Genomic DNA, 27,243 nt, shown 5'->3' on the forward strand with positions numbered 1-27,243 from the left:
TTGGCTTTGATTTTTAGGTCATCATTGGCTACAGGAATAGTGCCAGAGTGCTGGAGGATAGCAAATGTGGTCCCTTTTTTCAAGAAGGGGAGTAGAGATAACCCCGGTAACTATAGGCCGGTGAGCCTAACGTCTGTGGTGGGTAAAGTCTTGGAGAGGATTATAAAAGATACGATTTATAATCATCTAGATAGGAATAATATGATTAGGGATAGTCAGCATGGTTTTGTGAAGGGTAGGTCATGCCTCACAAACCTTATCGAGTTCTTTGAGAAGGATGACTGAACAGGTAGACTGAGGGTAGAGCAGTTGATGTGGTGTATATGGATTTCAGTAAAGCGTTTGATAAGGTTCCCCACGGTCGGCTATTGCAGAAAATACGGAGGCTGGGGATTGAGGGTGATTTAGAGATGTGGATCAGAAATTGGCTAGTTGAAAGAAGACAGAGAGTGGTAGTTGATGGGAAATGTTCAGAATGGAGTTCAGTTACTGAGTGGCGTACCACAAGGATCTGTTCTGGGGCCGTTGCTGTTTGTCATTTTTATAAATGACCTAGAGGAGGGCGCAGAAGGATGGGTGAGTAAATTTGCAGACAACACTAAAGTCGGTGGAGTTGTAGACAGTGCGGAAGGATGTTGCAGGTTACAGAGGGACATAGATAAGCTGCAGAGCTGGGCTGAGAGGTGGCAAATGGAGTTTAATGTGGAGAAGTGTGAGGTGATTCACTTTGGAAAGAATAACAGGAATGCGGAATATTTGGCTAATGGTAAAATTCTTGGTAGTGTGGATGAGCAGAGGGATCTCGGTGTCCATGTACATAGATCCCTGAAAGTTGCCACCCAGGTTGATAGGGTTGTGAAGAAGGCCTATGGTGTGTTGGGCTTTATTGGTAGAGGGATTGAGTTCCGGAGCCATGAGGTCATGTTGCAGTTGTACAAAACTCTAGTACGGCCGCATTTGGAGTATTGCGTACAGTTCAGGTCGCCTCATTATAGGAAGGACGTGGAAGCTTTGGAACGGGTGCAGAGGAGATTTACCAGGATGTTGCCTGGTATGGAGGGAAAATCTTATGAGGAAAGGCTGATGGACTTGAGGTTGTTTTCGTTAGCGAGAAGAAGGTTAAGAGGTGACTTAATAGAGGCATACAAAATGATCAGAGGGTTAGATAGGGTGGACAGCGAGAGCCTTCTCCCGCGGATGGAGGTGGCTAGCACGAGGGGACATAGCCTTAAATTGAGGGGTAATAGATATAGGACAGAGGTCAGAGGTGGGTTTTTTACGCAAAGAGTGGTGAGGCCATGGAATGCCCTACCTGCAACAGTAGTGAACTCGCCAACATTGAGGGCATTTAAAAGTTTATTGGATAAGCATATGGATGATAAGGGCATAGTGTAGGTTAGATGGCCTTTAGTTTTTTTCCATGTCGGTGCAACATCGAGGGCCGAAGGGCCTGTACTGCAGTGTATCGTTCAATGTTCTATGTAAAAACATGAACGTTGCAGCAAAGTTCAAAAGTTCTCAATCCATCACCAGCCCTTTTTCACAAAGTCCAACGCGTCCTCAGGCAACTTGAAGTAGAAGCGCTGATAGCATTTGTGACCCAGAGACGGGCTGGATATAACACCTTTTCCTGAAAAAGGATCTGGGGCAGCACGGTAGCACAAGTGGATAGCACTGTGGCTTCACAGCGCCAGGGTCCAGGTTCGATTCCCCGCTGGGTAACTGTCTGTGCGGAGTCTGCACGTTCTCCCCGTGTCTGCATGGGTTTCCTCTGGGTGCTCCGGTTTCCTCCCATAGTCCAAAGACGTGCAGGTTAGGTGGATTGGCCATGATAAATTGCCCTTAGTGACCAAAAAGGTTAGGAAGGGTTATTGGGTTACGGGGATAGGGTGGAAGTGAGGACTTAAGTGGGTTGGTGCAGACTCGATGAGCCAAATGGCCCCCTTCTGCACTGTATGTTCTATACCTGATCTGGTTGAAGCCTCAGCTCCTCCCGGCCACCTCTACACTCAAGTCCTGGTCAACCCGCAGGATGCTATTGTCTGCTACAGGTCCGTATCTGCTTGGCCCACTGTAGAATGTGCTCTTTATCCGAGAACGTGTGGAATCTCACCACCATTGCCCTTGAGGGGAGGGGGATCTCCCATTCGCAGCTTCCTCGCGAGTGCTCTGTGAGCCTTATCCACCTCCAAGGGCTGGGAGAATGCGACTATTGGCTAATTTGTTCTTTTTATTGACATACATTTCTCCTAAATCCTATTGGCTTTAAAAAGGGTTCTTTAAAAAAGAAAACTTTTTCCCACTGCTCTTCGAGCTCTTCTTTTTTTGCTTCACAAACATGTATGCCCCAGCATCCGTTCTGTCGGACCCCCCCGGGGAGCCCGACGATTCTTAGGTTCTGCCATTGGGACCTATTTTCTAGGTCCTCTACCTTCTCCAGGAGCTTCTTCTGCTGGTCCCTCAGCATCCCCACCTCCAGCTCCACCACAGTCTGATGTTCCTCCTGCTCAGCCAGCGCCTTCACCACCTTCTGGATCGCCCGATCCTGGGCGTCCAATCTATGCTCCAACCGCTCAATCGACTCTTTTATTGGGTCCAAACAGTCCCGTTTCTGCGTAGCAAAGCCTTCCTGAATGACTTGCACCAGCTGCTCCATAGACTGCTGGGTCGACAAACCAGAGGTCCGAACTTCCGCCATGCTGTCTTCTTTTGCAGCTACAGCCCAAGCCTTCTCTATTTTTTTGTTTCTGTCCTTACAAACACTTCTAGTCCTTCTCTCCATGCACTGAAATGAGAATTCAGTAAACAATTACCACTAACATTTGTTTTACAATTCAAGTCCGGTAGAAAAACGGGGGAAAGTTCCAAAAGTCCGACCAGAGTGGGAGCCACCAAATGTGCGACTTACTCCTTCATAGCCGCCACCGGAAGTCACGTGTTTTTTTTTAATTGTTCAGAGAAATTGGTGTCGCCGGCTGTGCCAGCATTTATTGTCCATCCCTAATTGGCCTTGGACTGAGTGGTTTTGCTGCGGCAATCACATTGCTGTGGGTCTTTAGTCACATGTAGGCCAGACCGGGTAAGGGTGGCAGATTTCCTTCCCGAAATGACATTAGTGAACCAAATGGGTTTTTACAACAATCAACAATGGTTTCTTAATCAGATCATCAGACTTTTAATTCCAGATTTTATCGAATGCAAATTACACCATGGTGGGATTTGAACTCGGTAACCAGAGCATTATCCTGGGTCTCAGGATTACTAGTCCAGTGACAATACCACTACGCCAGCACCTCCCCATACCTTGTAAGTAGTGTTCCCCATTTTCTATTGATCCAATCTTTGTGTTAACTCATCCTTGTTGTTTCACTATTGGCTAATTTGTTCTTTTTATTGACATACATTTCTCCTAAATCCTATTGGCTTTAAAAAGGGTTCTTTAAAAAAGAAAACTTTTTCCCACTGCTCTTCGAGCTCTTCTTTTTTTGCAGCTCACCTTGTCATCCCATTTTCATCCTCTCAAAGACCAGAATTTTAAAAATCATACTGATATCTCAATCAGTATTTTAAACCATATCCTATTGTGATAGAATTTCCAGGTGGTAGAAGTTTCAGTCGAGGAGCATTTTGGGAACAGTGACCACAATTCAGTAAGTTTTAAAGTGCTGGTGGACAAGGATAAGAGTGGTCCTAGGGTGAATGTGCTAAATTAGGGGAAAGCTAATTGTAACAATATTAGGCGGGAACTGAAGAACCTAGATTGGGGACGGATGTTTGAGGGTAAATCAGCATCTGACATGTGGGGGGCTTTCAAATGTCAGTTGAAAGGAATTCAGGACCGGCATGTTCCTGTGAGGAAAAAGGATAAATGCGGCAAATGTCTGGAACCTTGGATAACGGAAGATGTTGTAGGCCTCGTCAAAAAGAAAAAGGAGGCATTTGTCAGGGTGAGAAGGCTGGGAACAGACGTGTGGAATATAAGGAAAGCAGGAAGGAACTTAAACAAGGAGTCAGGAGGGCTAAGAGGAGTCATGAAAAGTCATTGGCAAATAGGGTTAAGGAAAATCCCATGGCTTTTTACACATACATAAAAAGCAAGAGGGTAGCCAGGGAAAGGGTTGGCCCACTGAAGGAGAGGCGAGGAAATCTATGTGTGGAGCCAAAGGAAATGGGCGAGGTACTAAATTAATACTTTGCATCAGTATTCACCAAAGAGAAGGAATTGGTGGATGTTGAGTCTGGAGAAGGGTGTGTAGATAGCTTGGGTCACATTGAGATCCAAAAAGACATGGTGTTGGGCGACTTGAAAAATATTAAGGTAGATAAGTCCCCAGGACCTGATGGGATATACCCCATAATACTGAAGGAGGCTCGAGAGGAAATTGCTGAGGCCTTGACAGAAATCTTTGGATCCTCACTGTCTTCAGGTGATGTCCTGGAGGCTGGAGAATTTCCAATGTTCTTCCTTGGGTAGCAAGGATAATCCAGGAACTACAGGCCGGTGAACCTTGGGTCAGTGGTAGGGAAATTACTGGAGAGAATTCTTTGAGACAGGATCTACCCCCATTTGGAAGCAAATGGATGTATTAGCAGGAGGCAGCATGGTTTTGTGAAGGGGAGGTTGTGTCTCACTAACTTGATAGAGTTTTTCGAAGAGGTCACAAAGGTGATTGATGCAGGTGGGGCAGTGGATGATGTTTATATGGACTTCAGTAAGGCCTTTAACAAGGTCCCTTATGGCAGACTGGTACAAAAGGTGAAGTCACACAGGATCAGGGGTGAACTGGCAAGATGGATACAGAACTGGCTAGGTCATAGAAAGCAAAGAGTAGCAATGGAAGCGTGCGTTTCTGATTGGACGGCTGTGACTAGTGGTGTTCCGCAGGGATCAATGCTGGGACCTTTGCTGTTCGTAGTATATATAAATGACTTTGAGGAAAATGTAACTGGTCTGATTAGTAAGTTTGCGGACGACACAAAGGTTGGTGGAATTGCGGATAGCGATGAGGACTGTCAGAGGATACAGGAGGATTTGGATCGTTTGGAGACTTGGGCGGAGAGATGGCAGATGGCGTTTAATCCGGACAAATGTGAGGTAATGCATTTTTGAAGGTTTAGTGCAGATAGGGAATAGAGTGAAAGGTTGAACCCTCAAGAGTATTGACAGTCAGAGAGATTTGGTGTACAGGTCCACAGATCACCCTATTTGCTGGCGCACTCTTTTGTTTGTAAGCCCTTTCCCTTCCGGTCTCACATTCTTAATAACTATCCACATTGCTACCCTGTACTATTTCCTTGTTCTTTCTCTAGCTTTCCAGATCTGATTGCAGGTAAACCCTGTTTCATAGATCATAGAATTTTTTACAGTGCAGAAGGAGGCCATTCGGCCATCGAGTCTGCACCGGCTCTTGGAAAGTGCACCCTGCTTAAGCCCATGCTTCTACTCTATCCCCGCAACCCAGTAACCTCTCCTAACCTTTATCGACACGGGCAATTTATCATGGCCAATCCACCTAACCTGCAGATCTTTGGACTATGGGAGGAAACTGGAGCACCCGGAGGAAACCCAAGCAGACACAGGGAGAACATGCAGACTTCACACAGACAGTGACCCAAGCCGGGAATTGAACCTGGGACCCTGGAGCTGTGAAGTAACTGTGCTAATCGTTGTGCTACCGTGCTGCCCGCATTATGCTGCCCCATTCCCCACTATTCCCGCTCCATTCCCCACAATTTATTTTAAAGCCCTCTCTACAGCCCTAGTTATATGACTTGCCAGTACAGTAATCCCAGCATGGTTCAAGTGAAGGCTTTCCCAATGATATGGCTCTCTCTTCCGGTACTGGTGCCAATGCCCCATGAATGAAAACCCACTCCTCTCACATCTTTCAGCCACATATTCAGCTTTTTAATCTTATTTCGTCGATGTGAATTTGCTTGTAGCTCGGGTAGTAATTCAGAGATTATTACTTTTGTTGTTCTGCCTTTTAATTCAGTCCGAGCTGCTCAAAATCTCTAACCAGAACCCTTTTAGTCCGACATACATGAACCATAACAACTTCATTCCCATTCCAAATTTCCCTCTAATCCTGAGGAGTTGGGCTGGATTCTCCGCAGCCCCGCGCCGAAATCGCGTTTGGCATGGGGATGGAGAATCGAAGTTCCGGACTGAATCGGGCGCGGCGCTGCTCCAGCGATTCTCCGGGCCCCGAAGAATTGCGCGTCCGCGAATTACGCCGCACGGCTGGGGGGGCCAATGCCATCGGCCCTCCCATCAATACTCCACTCCCGACCGGCCGAGTTCCCGATGGCGTGGAACTAATGTGACATAGCCGGTCGAAACTCTCGTGCCTGCGGCTGTGGACTCAGTCCGCGGTCGCCCTGGTGGGGGGGGGGGGCGGGAGGATCGAGAACTGCGGGGCCTTATGGGCGGCTGGGGCAGCAATTGGGCCGGGTTGATTCAGTGGCGTGCGGACGATCGGGGGGGTGCCTAGACTGTTCATATTGGTCTGCGGTCCGAGTCTGCCATGATGCTCTGCGTGGCCGCTGGAGGCCGCTGCCGTGTGCATGCTCGGACTCGGAAACCGGAAGTGCGGGGGCCCGTATCCACAGCCAAAGATGCTTGAAGCACTCCGAGTACCTGCTAGTCCCCAGAAGGTAGGTGAATTGCCTTTTATTTTTTGATGGAAACTGGAGAATGCAACACCAGCGTTTTTACGGCATCTTTGACCATTGCACTGGGCAAGGAGCGCAGCCTTTGGAACTCTCATAGCGAATAGAATAGATACTGTTCTTCACAATCAAACATACTGCCCCCTACTGCAGCAACATTCCTTATTATTCCCCCACTTGAATGGCCATCTGCACCATGGTGCCATTGCCAGTTTGTTCGTCCTCCATGTAGCACCTACTTTCATCCACACAAGTTGCAAAGTCCTCAAACCTGTTGGATTATTGCAAATAATCATTAATTGCTACCTTGTTCCTGTCTGCCTCTAAATCACATATTCTTGTCCCTAATCACAAGATTAATCTGAAGTACTTAACTTCAGGTTTGTCACTGCATCCTGGAATAAAGTGCCCAGTTAACTCCCACCCCTCGCTGATGCATTGAAGAGTCTGAAGCTCGGACTTCAGCTCATCAACTTTGAGGCAAAGTTCTTCGAGCTGCAGAAGCTTACTAGAGATATGGTTGCTGTGCATCATACTGGTGTCTACTCTTTTCCACATTTTACAGCTGCAACACATCACCTTCTCCACTATCCCTATTGTGCTTAATTCAATGAATTGGGTTTCCATTTTGGAAATATCACTCAACTGTTGTCTGCAATTGTACCAAGAGGGGATCTTATTGAAACTTACAAAATACTGCGAGGCCTGAACAGAGTGTAGTGGAGAGGATGTTTCCACTTGTAGGAAAAACTAGAACTAGAGGACACCATCTCAGCCTAAAGGGACGATCCTTTAAAATAGAGATGAGGAGGAATTTCTTCAGCCAGAGGGTGGTGAATCTGTGGAACTCTTTGCCGCAGAAGGCTGTGGAGGCCAAATCACTGAGTGTCTTTAAGACAGAGATAGATAGGTTTTTGATCAATATGGGGATCAGGGGTTATGGGGAGAAGGCAGGAGAATGGGAATGAGAAAAATGAGCCATGATTGAATGGCGGAGCAGACTTGATGGGCCGAGTGGCCTAATTCTGCTCCTATGTCTTATGGTCTTACTTGTGCCTTCCCAATGGCAGCGTAAACTAGTGTTTGAATTTAGGGGGATAACATTTTAAAACCTCACCAAACGATCGCGTCCCTGCTCACTTCATTAAAGCTTTAAACACTCATCAACTTCTGAAGGCTGAAAAAAATATAAAAAGATATAATAGCACAGTGGTTAGCACTCTTCACAGCGCCAGGGACCAAGGTTTGATTCCAAGCTTGGGTCACTGTCTGTGCGGAGCTTGCACATTCTCCCCATGTCTGCCTGGGTTTCCTCTGGGTGCTCCGGTTTCCTCCCACAAATCCCTAAGGCCTTGCTTGTTAGGTGAATTAGACATTCTGAATTCTCCCTCAGTGTACCCGAACAGGTGGCCAGTGTGGCAACTTGGGGATTTTCACTGTTGTGTTAATGTAAGCCTACTTGTAACACTAATAAAGATTATTATTATTATTATTATTAATAATAAAAAGCAGAACCCCCTTCCACCTTTGCATTGAATTCCCACCATCAAGGGCAGCATGGTAGTACAGTGGTTAGCACAGTTGCTTCACAGCTCCAGGGTCCCAGGTTCAATTCCCGGCTTGAGTCGCTACGCCGAGTCTGCACATTCTCCCCAAGTCTGCATGGGTTTCCTCGGGGTGCTCCGGTTTCCTCCCACAGTCCAAAGATGTGCAGGTAGGGGCTGGTTTCGCACAGTGGAGTAAATAGCTGGCTTGTAATGCAGAACAAGGCAGCAGCGCAGGTTTAATTCCCGTATCGGCCTCCACGAACAGGCGCCGGAATGTGGCGACTAGGGGCTTTTCACAGTAACTTCATTGAAGCCTACTTGTGACAATAAGCGATCATTATTATTAGGTTAGGTGGATTGGCCATGCTAAATTGTCCTTAGTGTCCAAAAGGTGGTGTGGGGTTACTGGGTTATGGGGATAGGGTGGAGTTGTGGGCTTGGGTAGGGTGCTCTTTCCATAGGCCGGTGCAGACTAGATGGGCCAAATGGCTGCCTACTGCCTTGTAAATTCTATGATTCCATGAAGTTCCTAACTCAGTTATTATACCCTGTCACAGTTGGACATCATTGTACTCTGTGGTAGAATAACCTGCCAATTTTAAGATAGCTGATAACTCTCACCCAAGGGCAACTGTAAAGTTATCTTACCACTACATTGATTAACTTGATTCACTTTCATTTGATCAACAGTCATAGTCTGACTGCTAATCTAAATTATAACTTGAGAAAAACGACCTGCAACAAATACCTAAGATAGTACTAGCACCTTGTCTCACTCGAGCCCCATTACATCCCACTGTTTTACTATTAGGTGCTCTGTAGCATTGCCCCTATTATCTCAATATATATGAAACCTGTTTTTATCTTGATATTAATTAGGTTATTTTTCTACTGCTATTATGTTCCAGTTAATAGCTATCCCAGAGATTTTTATGCGATTCTGACAACCTGTTGCTCTATATCCGATCAGGACATATTTCATTCACAGAGGCCAAGTTGTTTTGAAAGAGCATTTTTTTTCTCGAGGGAACTTATGCTGTGGTGTGCAAGGACCTTTAAATAATAATAAATTTGTAATAAGAGAAATAACAAATTGACATCATCAGAGCAATCAAACTCCTTTTCTACACTACGCCCTTTCAAAAGGTGCTGTTACAGCAATGGTCTCCAAATCCAGTAAATAGGTAAATTGCTTCAGCAGCTGGCAAAACAGCAGGAGTTGTCGATTTTGCTACCTTGGTAACCATATGTGAGAGTGTACTTGACCTTCACAGGAGCAGGGTCACTAAGGGCATATTTGACATTCTTGTCTGTTTTGTGAATTTATACATCTGAATAGTCAGAAGAAGGTTTTTAAATACTTAGGTCACTGATCCTTCCCACCATCAGGAAGCAGTTGCAGGATAATGCAAAAGTTGCAAGAAGGATTTGACACTGTGAGTAACCTCTGAATAGTTTCAATAGGAAGCTTCTACGTAGTAACACAGACATAAAGGTGATTGTCAGAACATGCAGGCCTTAAAGCAAATGGTGAGAGAGATGTGGGCAAAGGTCACAGGCTGCAATATTTACAGTATGCCAATGTGTGTCCATGATCTTACAGAAAATGTTTTTATTGCTCTATATTATCCTGTCAACTAATTCCAGAGGTGGCTGACAGCTGAAGCAACAGGAGCTGTTATTGCAGCAGGATACTCCATTTTACTGCGGCATTGATTGAACAATATTTTGCAGTAAATTGTCTTATTGTGGCTTTTTATTAACCTGAATAACTGTTTAAAAAAAGCTTTCAGCATTACAGTGGAAATTTAAAACAATTTTGCTCCAATGTTCTTATCTCTCCCTCTTATCCTGAGTTATTGAATACAGTTATACTGAACCAGTCACTCTCCCAACAGTTCACCCAACTGACCATTCTTCATGTGCGAGTCTGCATGATGAGTGTTGACATTCTGTTGAGCAGGAGAAATTCACAGCCCAGCCTTGCCTTGCCCTTCATCAGATACCCAGCAGATAGCATGAACCCAAATGCACTGAGGGTAATATTTCAACTGTTCGGTTGTGGGAATGTAAATTATTTATCAGTCCTGTTTTAATTTGAAGCATCTGACAAGTAGAGAGTATTCCATCACACTCCTGATTTGTTCCTTGTGGATGGCGGGACGTTTGGCGAGTCAGGAGGTGAGTTACTAATCAGAATACTCAACTTCTGACCTGCTCTTGTCAAAATATTTATGTGGTTGGTCCAATTCAGTCTCTGGCCAGTGGTAACCCAGGTTATTGATGATGGGGAATGCAACAAGCTGTTGAATTTCAAGGTAAGGTTGTTGGACTTCACTTGTTGAAATATGCAGTAAGAAAAACGGAATAACGGCTAGATAATCTACTACCCCCTTTTACCGTTTCATCCTCTGCCCAAGCACACAAGACAGACACACAGAGAAAAGGCGAAAGGGGTGAAAATGATAAAGGTTTAAAGGCAAAATGAAAGAAGAGAATGCTTGCTTCCGATATTAAAGTCTATGCAGCAGACTGTCCTCCTAGGAAGCTTAATGATCAAAGCCGCCAGTGTAGTGTCAGGAATGATCTTCTGGCAATAACATTCAGTCAGTACTCCCAGACAGTAGGATTTCCTCTGGAAAGTCACTTTAACTTTAATTAATCTGGGCCCTCAGGCCTGCCTTCCTTAAGATTTTCTTTTCACCTGAGCCCAGCTTGACTGGATTTTAAACTTAATTGGTTTCTAGTGTCACCAAAATGATTTCTAGCCACACTAAGGAAAATATTCTGAGGGACAGGATCTGCAGTCATTTATTCAGGCAAGGGCTAATTCGGAAAAGTCAGCATGGCTTGTAAGGGGAAAGCCATGTCTCACAAATTTGATTGTGTCTTTTGAAGGGGTAACCAAGAAGGTAGATGAGGGCAGTGCAGTCGACGTTGTCCACATGGACTTTAGCAAGGCCTTTGACAAGGTAACGCATGGTAGGTTGTTGCAAAATGTTAAATCTCCACGGAATTCAGGGTGAGGTAGCCAATTGGATACAAAATTGGCGTGGCAACTGAAGCCAAAAGGTGGTTGTGGAGGGTTGTTTTTCAAACTAGAGGCCTGTGACCAGCGGTGTGCCTCAGGGATTGGTGCTGGGTCTGTGTGATACATTTGATCCAAATGAAGTAAACTTGATTCAAAATTACTTGTATAAGTAGTTTGTGTGACGTGTCAGTTGTGACCCTAGTCCAGGAGAGGCAGCATTTCTGCTGAGTCTAGGTGGGACCTGAAAATGTTTGTACAGTGGTCGCATTACAGCCCTTGTAAAAAATAAAAGTGGTTGCATTACGACATATACAGGTGCTCAACCATTGACATGTACGGGAGATTGAGAGTAGAGAGGTCAGGAGCACAGATTTGACTTCGCAGGAGGGAGCCAGTGTTCAGGTCGGTGGTTTGAAGTGTGTCTACTTCAATGCCAGGAGTATACGAAATAAGGTAGGGGAACTGGCAGCATGGGTTGGTACCTGGGACTTCGATGTTGTGGCCATTTCAGAGACATGGATAGAGCAGGGACAGGAATGGTTGTTGCAGGTTCCGGGGTTTAGGTGTTTTAGTAAGGTCAGAGAAGGGGGCAAAAGAGGGGGAGGTGTGGCGCTGCTAATCAAGGACAGTATTACGGTGCCAGAAAGGATGCAAGATGGGGACTCTTCTTCCGAGGTAGTATGGGCTGAGGTTAGAAACAGGAAAGGAGAGGTCACACTGCTGGGAGTTTTCTATAGGCCACCTAATAGTTCTAGAGATGTAGAGGAAAGGATGGCGAAGATGATTCTGGAAAAGAGCGAAAGTAACAGGGTAGTTGTTATGGGAGACTTTAACTTTCCTAATATTGACTGGAAAAGATATAGTTCGAGTACATTGGATGGGTCGTTCTTTGTACAATGTGTGCAGGAGGGTTTTCTGAGACAATATGTTGACAGGCCAACAAGAGGTGAGGCCACATTGGATTTGGTTTTGGGTAATGAACCAGGCCAGGTGTTAGATCTGGAGGTAGGTGAACACTTTGGAGACAGTGACCACAATTCGGTGACATAGAACATAGAACAGTACAGCACAGAACAGGCCCTTCGGCCCTCGATGTTGTGCCGAACAATGATCACCCCACTTAAACCCACGTTACCCGTATACCCGTAACCCAACAATCCCCCCATTAACCATACACTACGGGCAATTTAGCATGGCCAATCCACCTAACCCGCACATCTTTGGACTGTGGGAGGAAACCGGAGCACCCGGAGGAAACCCACGCGCACACGGGGAGGACGTGCAGACTCCACACAGACAGTGACCCAGCCGGGAATCGAACCTGGGACCCTGGAGCTGTGAAGCATTGATGCTAACCACCATGCTACCGTGAGGCCCCTTTACATTAGTGATGGAAAGGGATAAGTATACCCCGCAGGGCAAGAGTTATAGCTGGGGGAAGGGCAATTATGTTGCCATTAGACATGACTTAGGATGTGTAGGTTGGAGAAGTAGGCTGCAAGGGTTGGGCACACTGGATATGTGGCGCTTGTTCAAGGAACAACTATTGCGTGTTCTTGATCAGTACGTACCAGTCAAACAGGGAGGAAAGGGTAGAGCGAGGGAACCGTGGTTTACCAAAGAAGTGGAATCTCTTGTTAAGAGGAAGAAGGAGGCCTATGTGAAGATGAGGCGTGAAGTTTCAGTTGGGGCGCTTGATAGTTACAGGGAAGCGAGGAAGGATCTAAAGAGAGAGCTAAGACGAGCAAGGAGGGGACATGAGAAGTCTTTGGCAGGTAAGATCAAGGAAAACCCAAAAGCTTTCTATAGGTATGTCAGGAATAAAAGAATGGCTAGGGTAAGAGTAGGGCCAGTCAAGGACAGTGGTGGGAAGTTGTGTGTGGAGGCTGAGGAGATAAGCGAGATACTAAATGAATACTTTTTGTCAGTATTCACTCAGGAAAAAGATAATATTGTGGAGGAGAATGCTGAGACCCAGGCTATTAGAATAAATGGCATTGAGGTGCGTAGGGAAGAAGTGTTGGCAATTCTGGACAAGGTGAAAATAGATAAGTCCCCGGGGCCTGATGGGATTTATCCTAGGATTCTCTGGGAAGCCAGGGAAGAGATTGCTGAGCCTTTGGCTTTGATTTTTAGGTCATCATTGGCTACAGGAATAGCGCCAGAGGACTGGAGGATAGCAAATGTGGTCCCTTTGTTCAAGAAAGGGAGTAGAGATAACCCCGGTAACTATAGGCCGGTGAGCCTAACGTCTGTGGTGGGTAAAGTCTTGGAGAGGATTATAAAAGATACGATTTATAATCATCTAGATAGGAATAATATGATTAGGGATAGTCAGCATGGTTTTGTGAAGGGTAGGTCATGCCTCACAAACCTTATCGAGTTCTTTGAGAAGGTGACTGAACAGGTAGATGAGGGTAGAGCAGTTGATATGGTGTATATGGATTTCAGTAAAGCGTTTATAAGAACTAGGAGCAGGAGTAGGCCATCTGGCCCCTCGAGCCTGCTCCGCCATTCAATTAGATCATGGCTGATCTTTTGTGGACTCAGCTCCACTTTCCGGCCCGAACACCATAACTCTTAATCCCTTTATTCTTCAAAAAACTATCTATCTTTACCTTAAAAACATGTAATGAAGGAGCCTCAACTGCTTCACTGGGCAAGGAATTCCATAGATTCACAACCCTTTGGGTGAAGAAGTTCCTCCTAAGGTTTGATAAGGTTCCCCACGGTCGGCTATTGCAGAAAATACAGAGGCTGGGGATTGAGGGTGATTTAGAGATGTGGATCAGAAATTGGCTAGTTGAAAGAAGACAGAGAGTGGTGGTTGATGGGAAATGTTCAGAATGGAGTTCAGTTACGAGTGGCGTACCACAAGGATCTGTTCTGGGGCCGTTGCTGTTTGTCATTTTTATAAATGACCTAGAGGAGGGCGCAGAAGGATGGGTGAGTAAATTTGCAGACAACACTAAAGTCGGTGGAGTTGTAGACAGTGCAGAAGGATGTTGCAGGTTACAGAGGGACATAGATAAGCTGCAGAGCTGGGCTGAGAGGTGGCAAATGGAGTTTAATGTGGAGAAGTGTGAGGTGATTCACTTTGGAAAGAATAACAGGAATGCGGAATATTTGGCTAATGGTAAAATTCTTGGTAGTGTGGATGAGCAGAGGGATCTCGGTGTCCATGTACATAGATCCCTGAAAGTTGCCACCCAGGTTGATAGGGTTGTGAAGAAGGCCTATGGTGTGTTGGGCTTTATTGGTAGAGGGATTGAGTTCCGGAGCCATGAGGTCATGTTGCAGTTGTACAAAACTCTAGTACGGCCGCATTTGGAGTATTGCGTACAGTTCAGGTCGCCTCATTATAGGAAGGACGTGGAAGCTTTGGAACAGGTGCAGAGGAGATTTACCAGGATGTTGCCTGGTATGGAGGGAAAACCTTATGAGGAAAGGCTGATGGACTTGAGGTTGTTTTTGTTAGAGAGAAGAAGGTTAAGAGGTGACTTAATAGAGGCATACAAAATGATCAGAGGGTTAGATAGGGTGGACAGCGAGAGCCTTCTCCCGCGGATGGAGGTGGCTAGCACGAGGGGACATAGCCTTAAATTGAGGGGTAATAGATATAGGACAGAGGTCAGAGGTGGGTTTTTTACGCAAAGAGTGGTGAGGCCGTGGAATGCCCTACCTGCAACAGTAGTGAACTCGCCAACATTGAGGGCATTTAAAAATTTATTGGATAAGCATATGGATGATAAGGGCATAGTGTAGGTTAGATGGCCTTTAGTTTTTTCCATGTCATAAGAACATAAGAACATAAGAACTAGGAGCAGGAGTAGGCCATCTGGCCCCTCGAGCCTGCTCCGCCATTCAATTAGATCATGGCTGATCTTTTGTGGACTCAGCTCCACTTTCCGGCCCGAACACCATAACCCTTAATCCCTTTATTCTTCAAAAAACTATCTATCTTTACCTTCAAAACATGTAATGAAGGAGCCTCAACTGCTTCACTGGGCAAGGAATTCCATAGATTCACAACCCTTTGGGTGAAGAAGTTCCTCCTAAACTCAGTTCTAAATCTACTTCCCCTTATTTTGAGGCTATGCCCCCTAGTTCTGCTGTCACCCGCCAGTGGAAACAACCTGCCCGCATCTATCCTATCTATTCCCTTCATAATTTTAAATGTTTCTATAAGATCCCCCCTCATCCTTCTAAATTCCAACGAGTACAGTCCCAGTCTACTCAACCTCTCCTCATAATCCAACCCCTTCAGCTCTGGGATTAACCTAGTGAATCTCCTCTGCACACCCTCCAGCGCCAGTACGTCCTTTCTCAAGTAAGGAGACCAAAACTGAACACAATACTCCAGGTGTGGCCGCACTAACACCTTATACAATTGCAACATAACCTCCCTAGTCTTAAACTCCATCCCTCTAGCAATGAAGGACAAAATTCCATTTGCCTTCTTAATCACCTGTTGCACTTGTAAACCAACCTTCTGTGACTCATGCACTAGCACACCCAAGTCTCTCTGAACAGCGGCATGCTTTAATATTTTATCGTTTAAATAATAATCCCGTTTGCTGTTATTCCTACCAAAATGGATAACCTCACATTTGTCAACATTGTTGCAACATCGGTGCAACATCGAGGGCCGAAGGGCCTGTACTGCGCTGTATCGTTCTATGTTCTATGTCACACAAAAGTAAAGATTGTGCAGAAGTTAAATCCAGGGAGGGAAGACTGGAAGAAAGAATTAGTAGCATATTTGGCAGCCAAATTGCCCTGCTTGAGTGAGGGGGAATCAGGAATCTTAGGTCAGCAGTATTAGGAACAGACCCGAAAGTCAAAGTGAACAAAGGCTTCCAAACTAGCAAAAGAAATAGCGATCACAGCCTGTAGAGCTTAAGCAGAAGAGTTGAGACTAGAGATGAAGAGTTAAAGAGTAAGAAAAAAGAAATTGAGTTGTTAAAGCATAAATCAAAAGATAGCGTAGATGAGCTGAATTTGACCATTGATAGAGAACTGAAAAGTAAAGATGAGGAAATTGAACTATTGGAAGCGTAAATTAAAGGTTAAATGATGAAGCTATGGAATCCTGCAATCATGCTGGTTGTGCAAGTGAGATGAATATGATACATTTGAATCAGTTCCAACAGCATTGTGATAAAGCCCTGAGCGAGATCGGACGCAGCAGGAGTTAGGCGGGTAGAATAAACAGATTAAGTCACTAGAATTTAAATGTGATAACTTGCAGGCAGCCCTTAAAATTTTTACACCAAATGGCTCTGCTGACCGTTCTAAATGTCGAAAAGAGATTGGTTGGTTATGGCACCAGTTGTTGGGGAAGGGATGATCTGTGCTTATAGTACTCAGCAGGAGTCAGAAAGCAACGTCAGTGATGGATGAGATTGGTTTTTTTTTTGATGCCACACATAAATATGAGACCAGATACAGGCTGTGGGTGACCCCCAGCCAGGGGAAATCCCGTGCCACCGACTGGACCAGGACCAGCGTCTAACAACCAGTGTTAAGCACATGGTTCTCTAAGATCTCCCCAGCCGTTGGAGAGGCCTGGTGGAGCAGAAATGGCATTAGTAAGTACTAATGAAGATTGGCCGGAGTTTGGAGGTGTGCACTCTCCCGACTCAATCCCCCCCCCTTTCTCAAGTGAATGGTTGGGTAGGAGGCCATCCAGCGAATTCCTTTGGGATACTGGAGCACCCGCACCACCCTTAACACCAGCAGACTACCCCGAATTGAAAGGCGCACTCAAAGAAATATCGTGTTGAGCAGTTTCACTGGCTATTTGTAAAAGATAGAATAACTGACCCGTTTAGACTGGGGGAACTATTTTGTATTGTTCTGCCGTTGTGATTAATTATGAACGATTTATCCCCAGGAGCTGAACTCACTCTAGGCTCTGACCTAGAGAGAGTGCAATTTATCCTTTGACCGAGTAAATTGTTGTATTTGGCAAATTGATGGAGAAGTCGAAACAGTACGCGAGATACCAGTGGGAAAATATACGGACAGAATTTGTACCGTGGGCGAACTGTGGGTTTAGCCCGATAAAATATTAGGGGATCCGGAGGTGCAACATGTACTCTGGAATAGAGAGTCAGCTTTTGTCCAACATAAATATGATTGTGGCAGAATGTCAGGAGAGATCGCTAGAGAGGGGCTAGACTCCAAGCCACAGAACCAGTATGGGTTTCCCAAACAAGCAGAAGGAAATGTGTTGAAAGACATTGCAGAATGTCAGCATATTAGAACAAGGAGTCCTACGACCCGTAGCCTCAACAAATAGAACATAAAACAGTACAGCACAGTACAGGCCCTTCAGCCCACGATGTTATGACGACCATTTATCCTAATCTAAGATCAACCTAACCTACACCCCTTCAATTTACGGCTCTCCATGTGCCTGTCTATGAGTTGCTTAAATGTCCCTAATGACTCTGACTCCACCACCTCTGCTGGAAGTGCATTCCACCTACCCACCACTCTGTGTAAAGAACCTATCTCTGACATCTCCCCTCTACCTTCCTCCAAACACCTTAAACGTATATCCCCTGGTGACAGCCATTTCCACCCTGGGGAAAAGTCTCTGGCTATCCACTCTATCCATGCCTCTCATCACCTTGTACACCTCTATCAAGTCACCTCTCTGCCTTCTTTGCTTAGGTGAGAATATCCCTAGCTCTCTCAACCTTTCTTCATAAGACATGCCCTCCAGTCCAGGCAGCATCCTGGTAAATCACCTCTGTTCCCTCTCCAAAGCATCCACATCCTTCCTATAATGAGGCGACCAGTTCTGGACACAGTATTCCAAGTGTGGTCGAACCAGGGTTTTATAAAGCTGCAGCAAAACCCCACGGCTCTTAAACTCAATCCCCCTGTTAATGAAAGCCAACAAACCATATGCCTTCTTAACAACCCTATCAACCTGGGTGGCAACTTTGAGGGATCTATGTACGTGGACCCATGATCCCTCTGTTCCTCCACACTTCCAAGAATCCTGCCTTTAATCTTGTATTCAGCATTCAAATTCGACCTTCCAAAATGAATCCATTCACATTTATCAAGGTTGAACTCCACCTGCCACCTCTCAGCCCAGCTCTGCACCCTTTCAATGTCCTGTTGTAACCTGCAACAACCCTCAACACTATCTCCAACTCCCCCAACCTTCGTGTCATCAGGAAACTTACTAACCCACACTTCCACTTCCTCATCCAAGTCATTTATAAAAACCACAAAGAGCAGAGCTCCAAGAATATTCTTGCGGTACTCCACTGGTCACCGACCTCCAGGTGGAATACTTTCCACCCACTACCACTTGCTGTCTTCCTTTGGCCAGCCAATTCTGTATCCAGAAAGCCAAATTACCCTGTATCCCATGCCCCCTAACTTTCTGAATGAGCCTACCATGGGGGACCTTATCAAATGCCTTACTGAAATCTATATACATCACATCCACTGCCCGACCTTCATCAATGTGGTACCAACCCTAGATCGTAACCACCTGATTTCTTAATATCATGATATTCACTGTCATCAAGCTTGTTTTTCACTTACTTGATGATGGGAATGGACTTGATCCTTCTCCAATCTTTTTCAAATTAGCAACTTGGCTTTTGGATTGAATAAAATCCACTTATTTCCTCGATCATTCCCCCTTCAAGCTTTCCTCAGTCCATTTTTGAGTTCCTTCTTGGCTACCTTGTAACCCTAATGAGCTGAGTCAGATTCTTGTTTCCTCAACCTTATGTAAACTTCCTTCTTCCTCTTGGCTAGAAGCTCCACTTCTCTTGTCATTCAAGGCTACTTCACCGTACCATTCCTTCCTTGTCTCAGTGGGACAAAACTATCCAGCACTCGCAGCAAGTGCTCCTTAAACAACCCCTACATTCCTGTTGTGCATTTCCCCAAGAACAATTGTTCTCACTTTATGCTCCCCAGCTCCTGTCTAATGGCAGTATAATTTTCCCTCCCCCAATTAAAATCCTTCTCATTTAATTTGCCCACATGACCAGTAAAGAAGCCGGATGGATCCTGCTGCTGAACTATTGAGAATTGAATAAAACAACCCTTCTGACCGCCCCGACGGTTGTGACCAGTCCTGAGATTTTGATAAAACCCCAAGCCCGATATTTTACTTTTCTAGGCATGGATTTTGGTCCATTCCTTAAAGTGGAAGTGCCAATAACTTCCATTGCCTTCACCTTCCAGGCTTAACAGTGCACCTGGACATGTTTGCCGCAGAGATTTCACAATGTCCCCTCCACATTTCACCAAAGATTAGTGAAAGGACTTCCGAATTTCTCCAAGCCCAAATTCAATACGTAGACGACCTCCTCCAAACCAAAGTCAGAGAGAAACACATAGATCTCCAAGATGAATTGCTTGGCATTCGCGTCTTCTTGGGATTAAAAGTAAACCCTCAGGAGCACACGTAGCTACCTGGAATATTTCCCTCTACCACTTGACATTTATTCAGATAGCATGTATGTGTGTAATATCCTGATTGCCGATATGGGAAGCTAGAGGATTTGTTTCCGCTGAAGGTAGAGTCATTCCGTCAACCCTATTATTAAAATATATAATCGAGAAAGCCCAAGGCAAAGAATATGGGGTAAGTAAAGTAAAGGCTCACCATTGATCTTCCCCAGCAGGCAATATAAGAGCAGATGGCACCTGGGTGTCCTCGGGCTGGCATGGACAAGATGGGCCAAATGGCATCCTCCTGTGCTGCAATCTTTCTGGAAACCATTGCTTGGGAACCCCGAATGATCGAGGAAATAAGTGGATTTTATTCAATCCAAAAGCCAAGTTGCTAATTTGAAAAAGATTGGAGAAGGATCAAGTCCATTCCCATCATCAAGTAAGTGAAAAACAAGCTAGAAGTCAAGGACGTACTAGTTCTTAAAGACGAACAATACATGGTACCAACCCTAGATCGTAACCATCTGATTTCTTAATATCATGATATTCATTGTCATCAAGGAATAGAAAATACTGATAAAAGAATTAAAAATATATCTTGGTAGCCAAATTGCACAAAGATATAAAACATTATATATTGAAAATTGCTTGATATATGCCCATAACAACCCCGATCTATATGCTTATAAAGGAGAATTCAGACATTCTAAGCCCACAGACGAATTTACAAATTGATTCCGTGGGACCTTGGGTTACGGAGATAGGGTGGAAGTGGGAGCTTAAGTGGGTCGGTGCAGACTCGATGGGCCGAATGGCACTGTATGTTCTGTATTCTATTATATTTATGAAGAAGAAAATTTGTAGGGCTGCGAGAGAAAGACGGGCGAAGTGGGCTGAGTTGAGTTGCTATTGCAGAGTACCGGCACAGACATGCCTGGCCGAATGTTTCCTATCTGTGTTTGCTGCTGTTTGTATTGGGGTTCCATCATCCGTGTTTTCTTGAACTTTTTGTTGCTGCATTATAAACTGTATCAGTCAGAGTGAATGTTGAGATATTGCGATTATTTATGCAGGAATGTGAATTGGTGCAATTTTTCCAAAATATGCTGAATTTTATCTTTGGATGGAATCAGTTATGAATACTGTTGTTTATTTTGGAACGTGTATGCTGTGCATATCTGTGTATGCTGGCCTTGCTGTTGTAATGCCACCAATGACGTGGGTTGGAGTACTACTGGTGTATTGTTACCAATGTCTGGTGGAATTTATGTTGGGATGGTAGTCTGGGTGTTGGCTGCAGGTTCTGTTTGGGATAAAGTAGCATGTAAATATATTCCTGAGCTAGTAACAGAGGCTTGGACTAATGACCTGGATACATAAATTCAAATCCCACCATGGCAGCTGGACAATTTAATTCATGAATAAATAAGGCTTGATTGAACTCCGTATACCAGGTTGCCATGAGGCAACCAGACTGCTGTAAAAACCTGCCTACTGCATTAATGTCCTTTCGGGAAGGAAATCTGCCTGGGATCTGGGACTCCACATTCACATTTATCTCATAAATATCCTTTAATGTGTTTATTTTGAACTATTGTTTTATAGACCACAGAAGTTCATGCTCAAGTCACTAGTACTGTGGTTCAGGCCACACTGCCAGGATCACCGGTGATGACCAGTCCTCCTCAGAAAATCCAGATAATCTCCACTGAATCTCCGGTATCCTCCCCTCAAAGAATCCAGGTATGTGGCAGCATAATCCATGGTATTCAGATGAGTGCCATAATATGTGAACAAAATTCGCTCTCTTTCTGGGTAACTAAATTAACAGTGTTGATGTTTGAAGAGGGGATTCCTCCTTGGGAAATGTGTTTAAAAATTGAACTGAAATGTGAACAATTCTGGGTGATCTGCTGCCTGGTCGAGGGATCTGCCACCCGGTGCACATGATTTGCCGCCTGGTCCACATGATCTGCCGCTCAGTCTGGGTGATCCAGTGTCTGGTCTGGGTGATCTGGCATCCGGTCCACGTGCTCCGCCGCTCGTTCCACCTGGTCCGCCACTCCTGGGTGGTGGGCGCCCAGTCCACGTGATCTGCTGCGATCGTGCGGCTCATCACACTGATGGGGCTGATCACAGGGAGCGCATTGACCATCCCATCTCCTCAACCGGCTGCTTCATAATTCTAATTGGGGGCCTCAATTATTTGAGTGCAGGCTCTGATAGTAGTAGTGTAGCTGCAAGGGACAAGAGTTACTAGAGTGTGGGCAGCACGGTAGCCTTGTGGATAGCACAATTGCTTCACAGCTCCAGGGTCCCAGGTTCGATTCCAGCTTGGGTCACTGTCTGTGTGGAGTCTGCACATCCTCCCCGTGTGTGCTCCAGTTTCCTCCGGGTGCTCCAGTTTCCTCCCACAGTCCAAAGATGTGCATGTTAGGTGGATTGGCTATGATAAATTGCCCTTAGTGTCCAAAATTGCAAAATTGCACCTGTTAGGTGGGGTTACTGGGTTATGGGGATAAGGTGGAGGTGTTGACCTTGGGTAGGGTGCTCTTTCCAAGAGCTGGTGCAGACTCGATGGGCCGAATGGCCTCCTGCACTGCAAATTCTATGATTCAGGAACATTTCTTTAACAGCTGTATGTTTCCAATCCAACAATGAAGGAGACACTGGTTCTTGGGAATGAGCTATGCGAAGTGGACCAAGTGTCAGTATTAAAACATTTAGGAGACAGTGATCATTGGATCATAAGACTTTGGTTGGAACAAAGAGTAGTCCAGAAGCCCCAGACTGGGGTAAAAATAGTGCTGACCCTGATAATTTGTAATCAAAGATTATCATGCAAAACTGTGATTGAAGAATTTCCCCTTCAATAAGAGATAGTTCAAGTGCAGTCAAGGTTTATTTTCATGAAGAGGAATGGTCGGGCAAACAAGTCTAAAGCCCCTTGAATGATGAAAGAGATAGAGATTAAGGTGAAGCAGAAAAAGTGTGCTTATGACAGATGCCAAGTGGGTAATATGTCCGAGAACCAGGCTGAACATGGAAGGATCAAAGAAATGATAAAACAAATAAGATAAGCAAAGATGGAGTATGAGAAAACTGACAGCGAACACAAAAGGGAATTTAAAAGTCTTCTATAGGCATACAGGTATTTAAAGGGTGGCATGACGAGAGTGAGGCTGATTAGGGACCAAAAAGGAGATTTACGTTTGGAGTCATGGTTGTGGTATTAAATTAATGTTTTGCATCTGCCTTCATTGAGGATAAAAGTGCTGCCCAGGTGAAAGAGGAAATAATTCAGAAACTTGATGGGTTTAAAATTACTAAGGATATGATATTGGATAGGTTGTCTGCACTTCAAGTTGATCGGGCACCAGGACTTGCTGAGATGTATCCAAGGATACTGAGGGAAGCGAGAGTGAAAATTGTGGAAGCACTGACCATAATTTTCCAATCTTCCTTGTGGTGCAAGAGGACTGGAGAATTACAATGTGATATCGCTTGTTCAGTAAAGATTGTTTGGATAAAAGTCAGCAACCATAGGCCTTTAACTCAATGGTGGGGAATGATAATTCAGGAGAAATTAATAGTCACTTGCCTTTAATTAAGGAAAGCCAGGATGGATTTGTAACGGGTAAATTGTGCTTAATTAATTCGCTTGGGTTTTTTGATGAGGTAGCAGAGAAAGTTGATGGGGTTCACGTTGTCACATTGGACTTTCGATAAAGTGAAACAACAGACTTGTGAGCAAAGTTGGAACTCATGAAATAAAAGGGACAGTAGCAACATGAATACGAAATTGGCTGAGTGACAGGAAACAGAGAGTAGTGGTGAACGGTTGTTTCTTGGACTGGAGGAAGGTGTACAGTGGAGGTCTCGAGGGGTCAGTGTTTGGGCTCCATGATTATTCTGACAGTATTGACCGAGACATTGTATAGAGCAGCATTTCAAGATTTGCGGATGATGCAAAACTTGGAGACATTGTAAACTGTGAGGAGGGTGATGTAGAACTTCAAAACAACAGAGAGGTTGGTGGAATGAGAGGACAAGTGGCACATAAAATATAATGCAGAGCAGTGTGAAGTGATTCATTTTGGTAGGATGAACACAGAAAAACAATATAAAATAAAGGGTGCAATTCTAAAGGCTGTGCCGGAGCAGAGGGACCTGGGCATTGTGATGAATGTAAGAAATTGTGATATATATTGAATTACATGTATCTGCTGCAGTAATATTCCTTTTAAATCCTGGTTTGAAAGGCAGCCAGACTTTGTAGCTGCACAAAGATGCAATGAGATGTTGTAAAAGTGAGATCATCCTTATTTGTAAACTGTATATGTTTACCAAGAGAGGTCTAATTGGTTTTTGTTATGATTCCTGGGGAGTAGATAATTAAATACATTCAACTTGAGTTAAAATCCGCTGAATGACGCAATTAGTGGGGTGCTAGTGCTTGCAACGCTGAGAAAGACGCTGTTGCTCAATGGTAAATTTGTTTGAGCCAAGGAACTCCCTGTCGAGGCCGCAAAGCCATTTCCTGCAGTGACGAGCTCAGCTTTCGGATTGGGCTCAGTCACTTTTAAAGGAAACCCTAATCTTTCGGCCACCCTTAGTGCCCCTACCCTGGCCTTAGGACTCACCCACCAACGTACTTCTTCTGGGGTCCTCGGGAAGGGGCTCCCCTCATTCCACCTCTTATGGGCAAGGCCCTCATGGCCTGGCCCCTGGCATGGGCAACCTGGCACCTGTGCACCATGATACTGCTAGCTTGGCAGTGCCCGGGAGGCACTACCAAGGTGCCAGTCTGGCAGTGCCCAGTGCGAAGGAGACACCTTGCCCTGTCCCTGACCACCCAGGGATCGGCAATAGCCTGGGAGACACCCGCAGGTGCCTTTACGATTGGTCCACGTTTGTGTGGGCCAGTACTAAACGGCGCCCTGGCGAGGTCTCCTAGGTGCGCCCGGTGAGTCCTGGGCCCCAGGTGAATCCACGAATGCATATTTAAATGAGCCATGGTAACGTTAAGGTAGTTTAATGTTGTGTTAATAATAAAGTTTGTTTTAATACATCATATTCACACAGTTAGCTGGCAGCACGGTAGCATGGTGGTTAGCATAAATGCTTCACAGCTCCAGGGTCCCAGGTTCGATTCCCGGCTGGGTCACTGTCTGTGTGGAGTCTGCACGTCCTCCCCGTGTGTGCGTGGGTTTCCTCCGGGTGCTCCGGTTTCCTCCCACAGTCCAAAGATGTGCGGGTTAGGTGGATTGGCCATGCTAAATTGCCCGTAGTGTCCTAAAAAAGTAAGGTTAAGGGGGGGGGGGGGGGGGGGGGTTGTTGGGTTACGGGTATAGGGTGGATACGTGGGTTTGAGTAGGGTGATCATTGCTCGACACAACATCGAGGGCCGAAGGGCCTGTTCTGTGCTGTACTGTTCTATGTTCTATATCCCTATTTTGCATGGAATTACTCCTGGAGCAAATAATCCTTTTCTCACACTTTTACAAATTTAAAAGAAGTAACTGAGTACCAGTCCGGTATCATTGTAAATGCCGGGGTCTGGTCTGGGATTGTAAAAGTATATATGAGCATCAATCATTAAAAGTGAAAGACAGGTTAAGAGAGTTGCTTATAAAACTCACAAAATCGTGGCTGTTATCAGGAGGGGCACAGAGTACAAAATAATTAAGTTAGGTTAAACTTGTATAAAATGCTGATTCAGCCCCAATTGGAGTATTCCGTCCAGTTCTGGGTGTCAGAGGATGTGACTTTAGGGAGGATGTAAAGATATTTCAGAGTACAGAAAAAATCACAGGCATAGTCCAAAATGTTCAGATTAACTGGTGTTGCAGCATAGTGCGGGGAGTGGGCCTAGGTAAGGTGCTCTTTCAGAGGGTTTGTGCACTCGATGGGCTGAATAGCCTCTTTCTGCACCGTAGGAATTCTGTGGATTTTATGGAATAGTCCCAGGGATGAGAAACCTTAGTTAGGAAAATGGGAGAAGTTAGGACTGTTTTCCTTGGAAAAGAGAAGGTTGAGAGAAAATTTGAAATGTTTAGATTCCTGAAAGGTCTTGATAGAGTTGATAGGGAGAAACAGTACCCTTGGTGAAAGGATGGAGAAGGAGAGGACAGAGAATTTAGATATTTGACAAAAAAAACAATGGCAACATGTGGAAAAGCTTTTTCCATGGTTAGGATCTGGAATGTGCTTTCTGTAAGTGTCGTGGAGCCAGAACTGATGCTCCCAAAAGGATCTGAAAAGGAAAACATGTAGGGCTACATGAAGAAGGAAGGGAAGTAGCACCAGAGGAATTTCTCCTTCACACAGTTAGCTGTCACATGACTGGCTAAAGGGTCTCCTTCTGTGAAATAACCATTCTATAATTCAATGATTTTGACTTGGTCCCAGTTATCAGTGTAGTTGAACAGGACTGTGTGCTAATGCAAACTCTCTTCAGCACGCTTTTCTCTTGCCCTGTTCTCTGATACTTTCCATGATGGTGATCCTGTCTTCAAAATTAGATGCTTAATCTGAGATGACTCCAGGAAAAGACTAAGGTGTCCAAGGGCTCTTTTTGCAATTTTCTGTGCACCAGCTGCCAGTCCAGAGCTGGACATGCAATGTTCTCCAATGCATGCAATAACTTCAGCCTTCCCATCATCACAAAGATGTACACCCTACTCCAGGCAAGCACCAGCTTGAGCCCAAGGTTTCAGACCATGACCTAAACCTGCCACTTACCTATCCAGCATGTTCAAAAATGTACATTGACGATGAGACACACATGAGAATTGCCAAAGCAAGTGGCAGCTAGTAGAATTTAAATTCCATTAAGAAAATCTGGAATTGAAAACTAGTCTCAGCAATGATGACTATGAAACTAGAATCGATAGCTGTAAAAAACACCTTGCTCACTAATATCCTTTGGGGAAGGAAATCTGGTATCCTTCCTGGTCTGGCCTTCATGTGACTCCAGACCCATAAGCCATGTGCTTGACTCGGCTGAGCCAGAAACTCAGTTCAAAGGTAATTAGGTTGGGCAACTAATGCGGGCCAAGCCAGTGACACCCACGTCCCATGATAGGATAAAAAAATGTAGCCTTCAGACTTCAAACATTTGTCTGGGACCGAAGGGGAGTAAGTCTGCCCTCTGATGGGCCCAGACATTCCCCATCCTTGCAATGATAGCATTGGGGCTGGTTTGGGGTTCTCCAGACATTAGTTAAATCTCGCAAGCGGCAGGATGAGGCCCTCCATAGGCTCTCGGGTGGGCAAGCCTCCTTATGTCTCCCCCTAGAACAGTACAGCACAGAACAGGCCCTTCGGCCCTCAATGTTGTGCCGAGCCATGATCACCCCACTTAAACCCACGTAACCCGCAACCCAACAATCCCCCCATTAACCTTACACTACGGGCAATTTAGCATGGCCAATCCACCTAACCCCCTCTGCTAGTAGAATTGCAGTGCAGACAAAGGCAGCAAGCATAGGCTGTCCTGCCTGCAAATCCGCTTTTATAATCCAGTCCAAGTGACCTGAACTGTTGTGTTTC

At 45.2% G+C, this 27,243-nt stretch overlaps 1 protein-coding gene across 5 annotated transcripts in view; it reads left to right on the forward strand.

Moving 5' to 3' along the window:
- Positions 1–27,243, forward strand: part of nr2c2 (nuclear receptor subfamily 2, group C, member 2) — a 413,970-nt gene that overhangs the window by 63,646 nt on the left and 323,081 nt on the right. For 4 of the 5 annotated variants that reach the window (XM_038810865.1, XM_038810869.1, XM_038810868.1 and 1 more), the window contains one exon: positions 21,295–21,432. In XM_038810865.1, the coding sequence (XP_038666793.1) occupies positions 21,361–21,432 (72 nt within the window). In that variant the 5' untranslated portion in view covers positions 21,295–21,360. Of the gene's footprint in view, positions 1–19,916; positions 20,129–21,294; positions 21,433–27,243 lie in introns of all 5 variants that reach the window. The other variant, XM_038810866.1, reaches the window with a different exon arrangement.

Source organism: Scyliorhinus canicula, chromosome 11, assembly GCF_902713615.1.
Source record: "Scyliorhinus canicula chromosome 11, sScyCan1.1, whole genome shotgun sequence".
Lineage (NCBI taxonomy): Eukaryota > Metazoa > Chordata > Chondrichthyes > Carcharhiniformes > Scyliorhinidae > Scyliorhinus > Scyliorhinus canicula.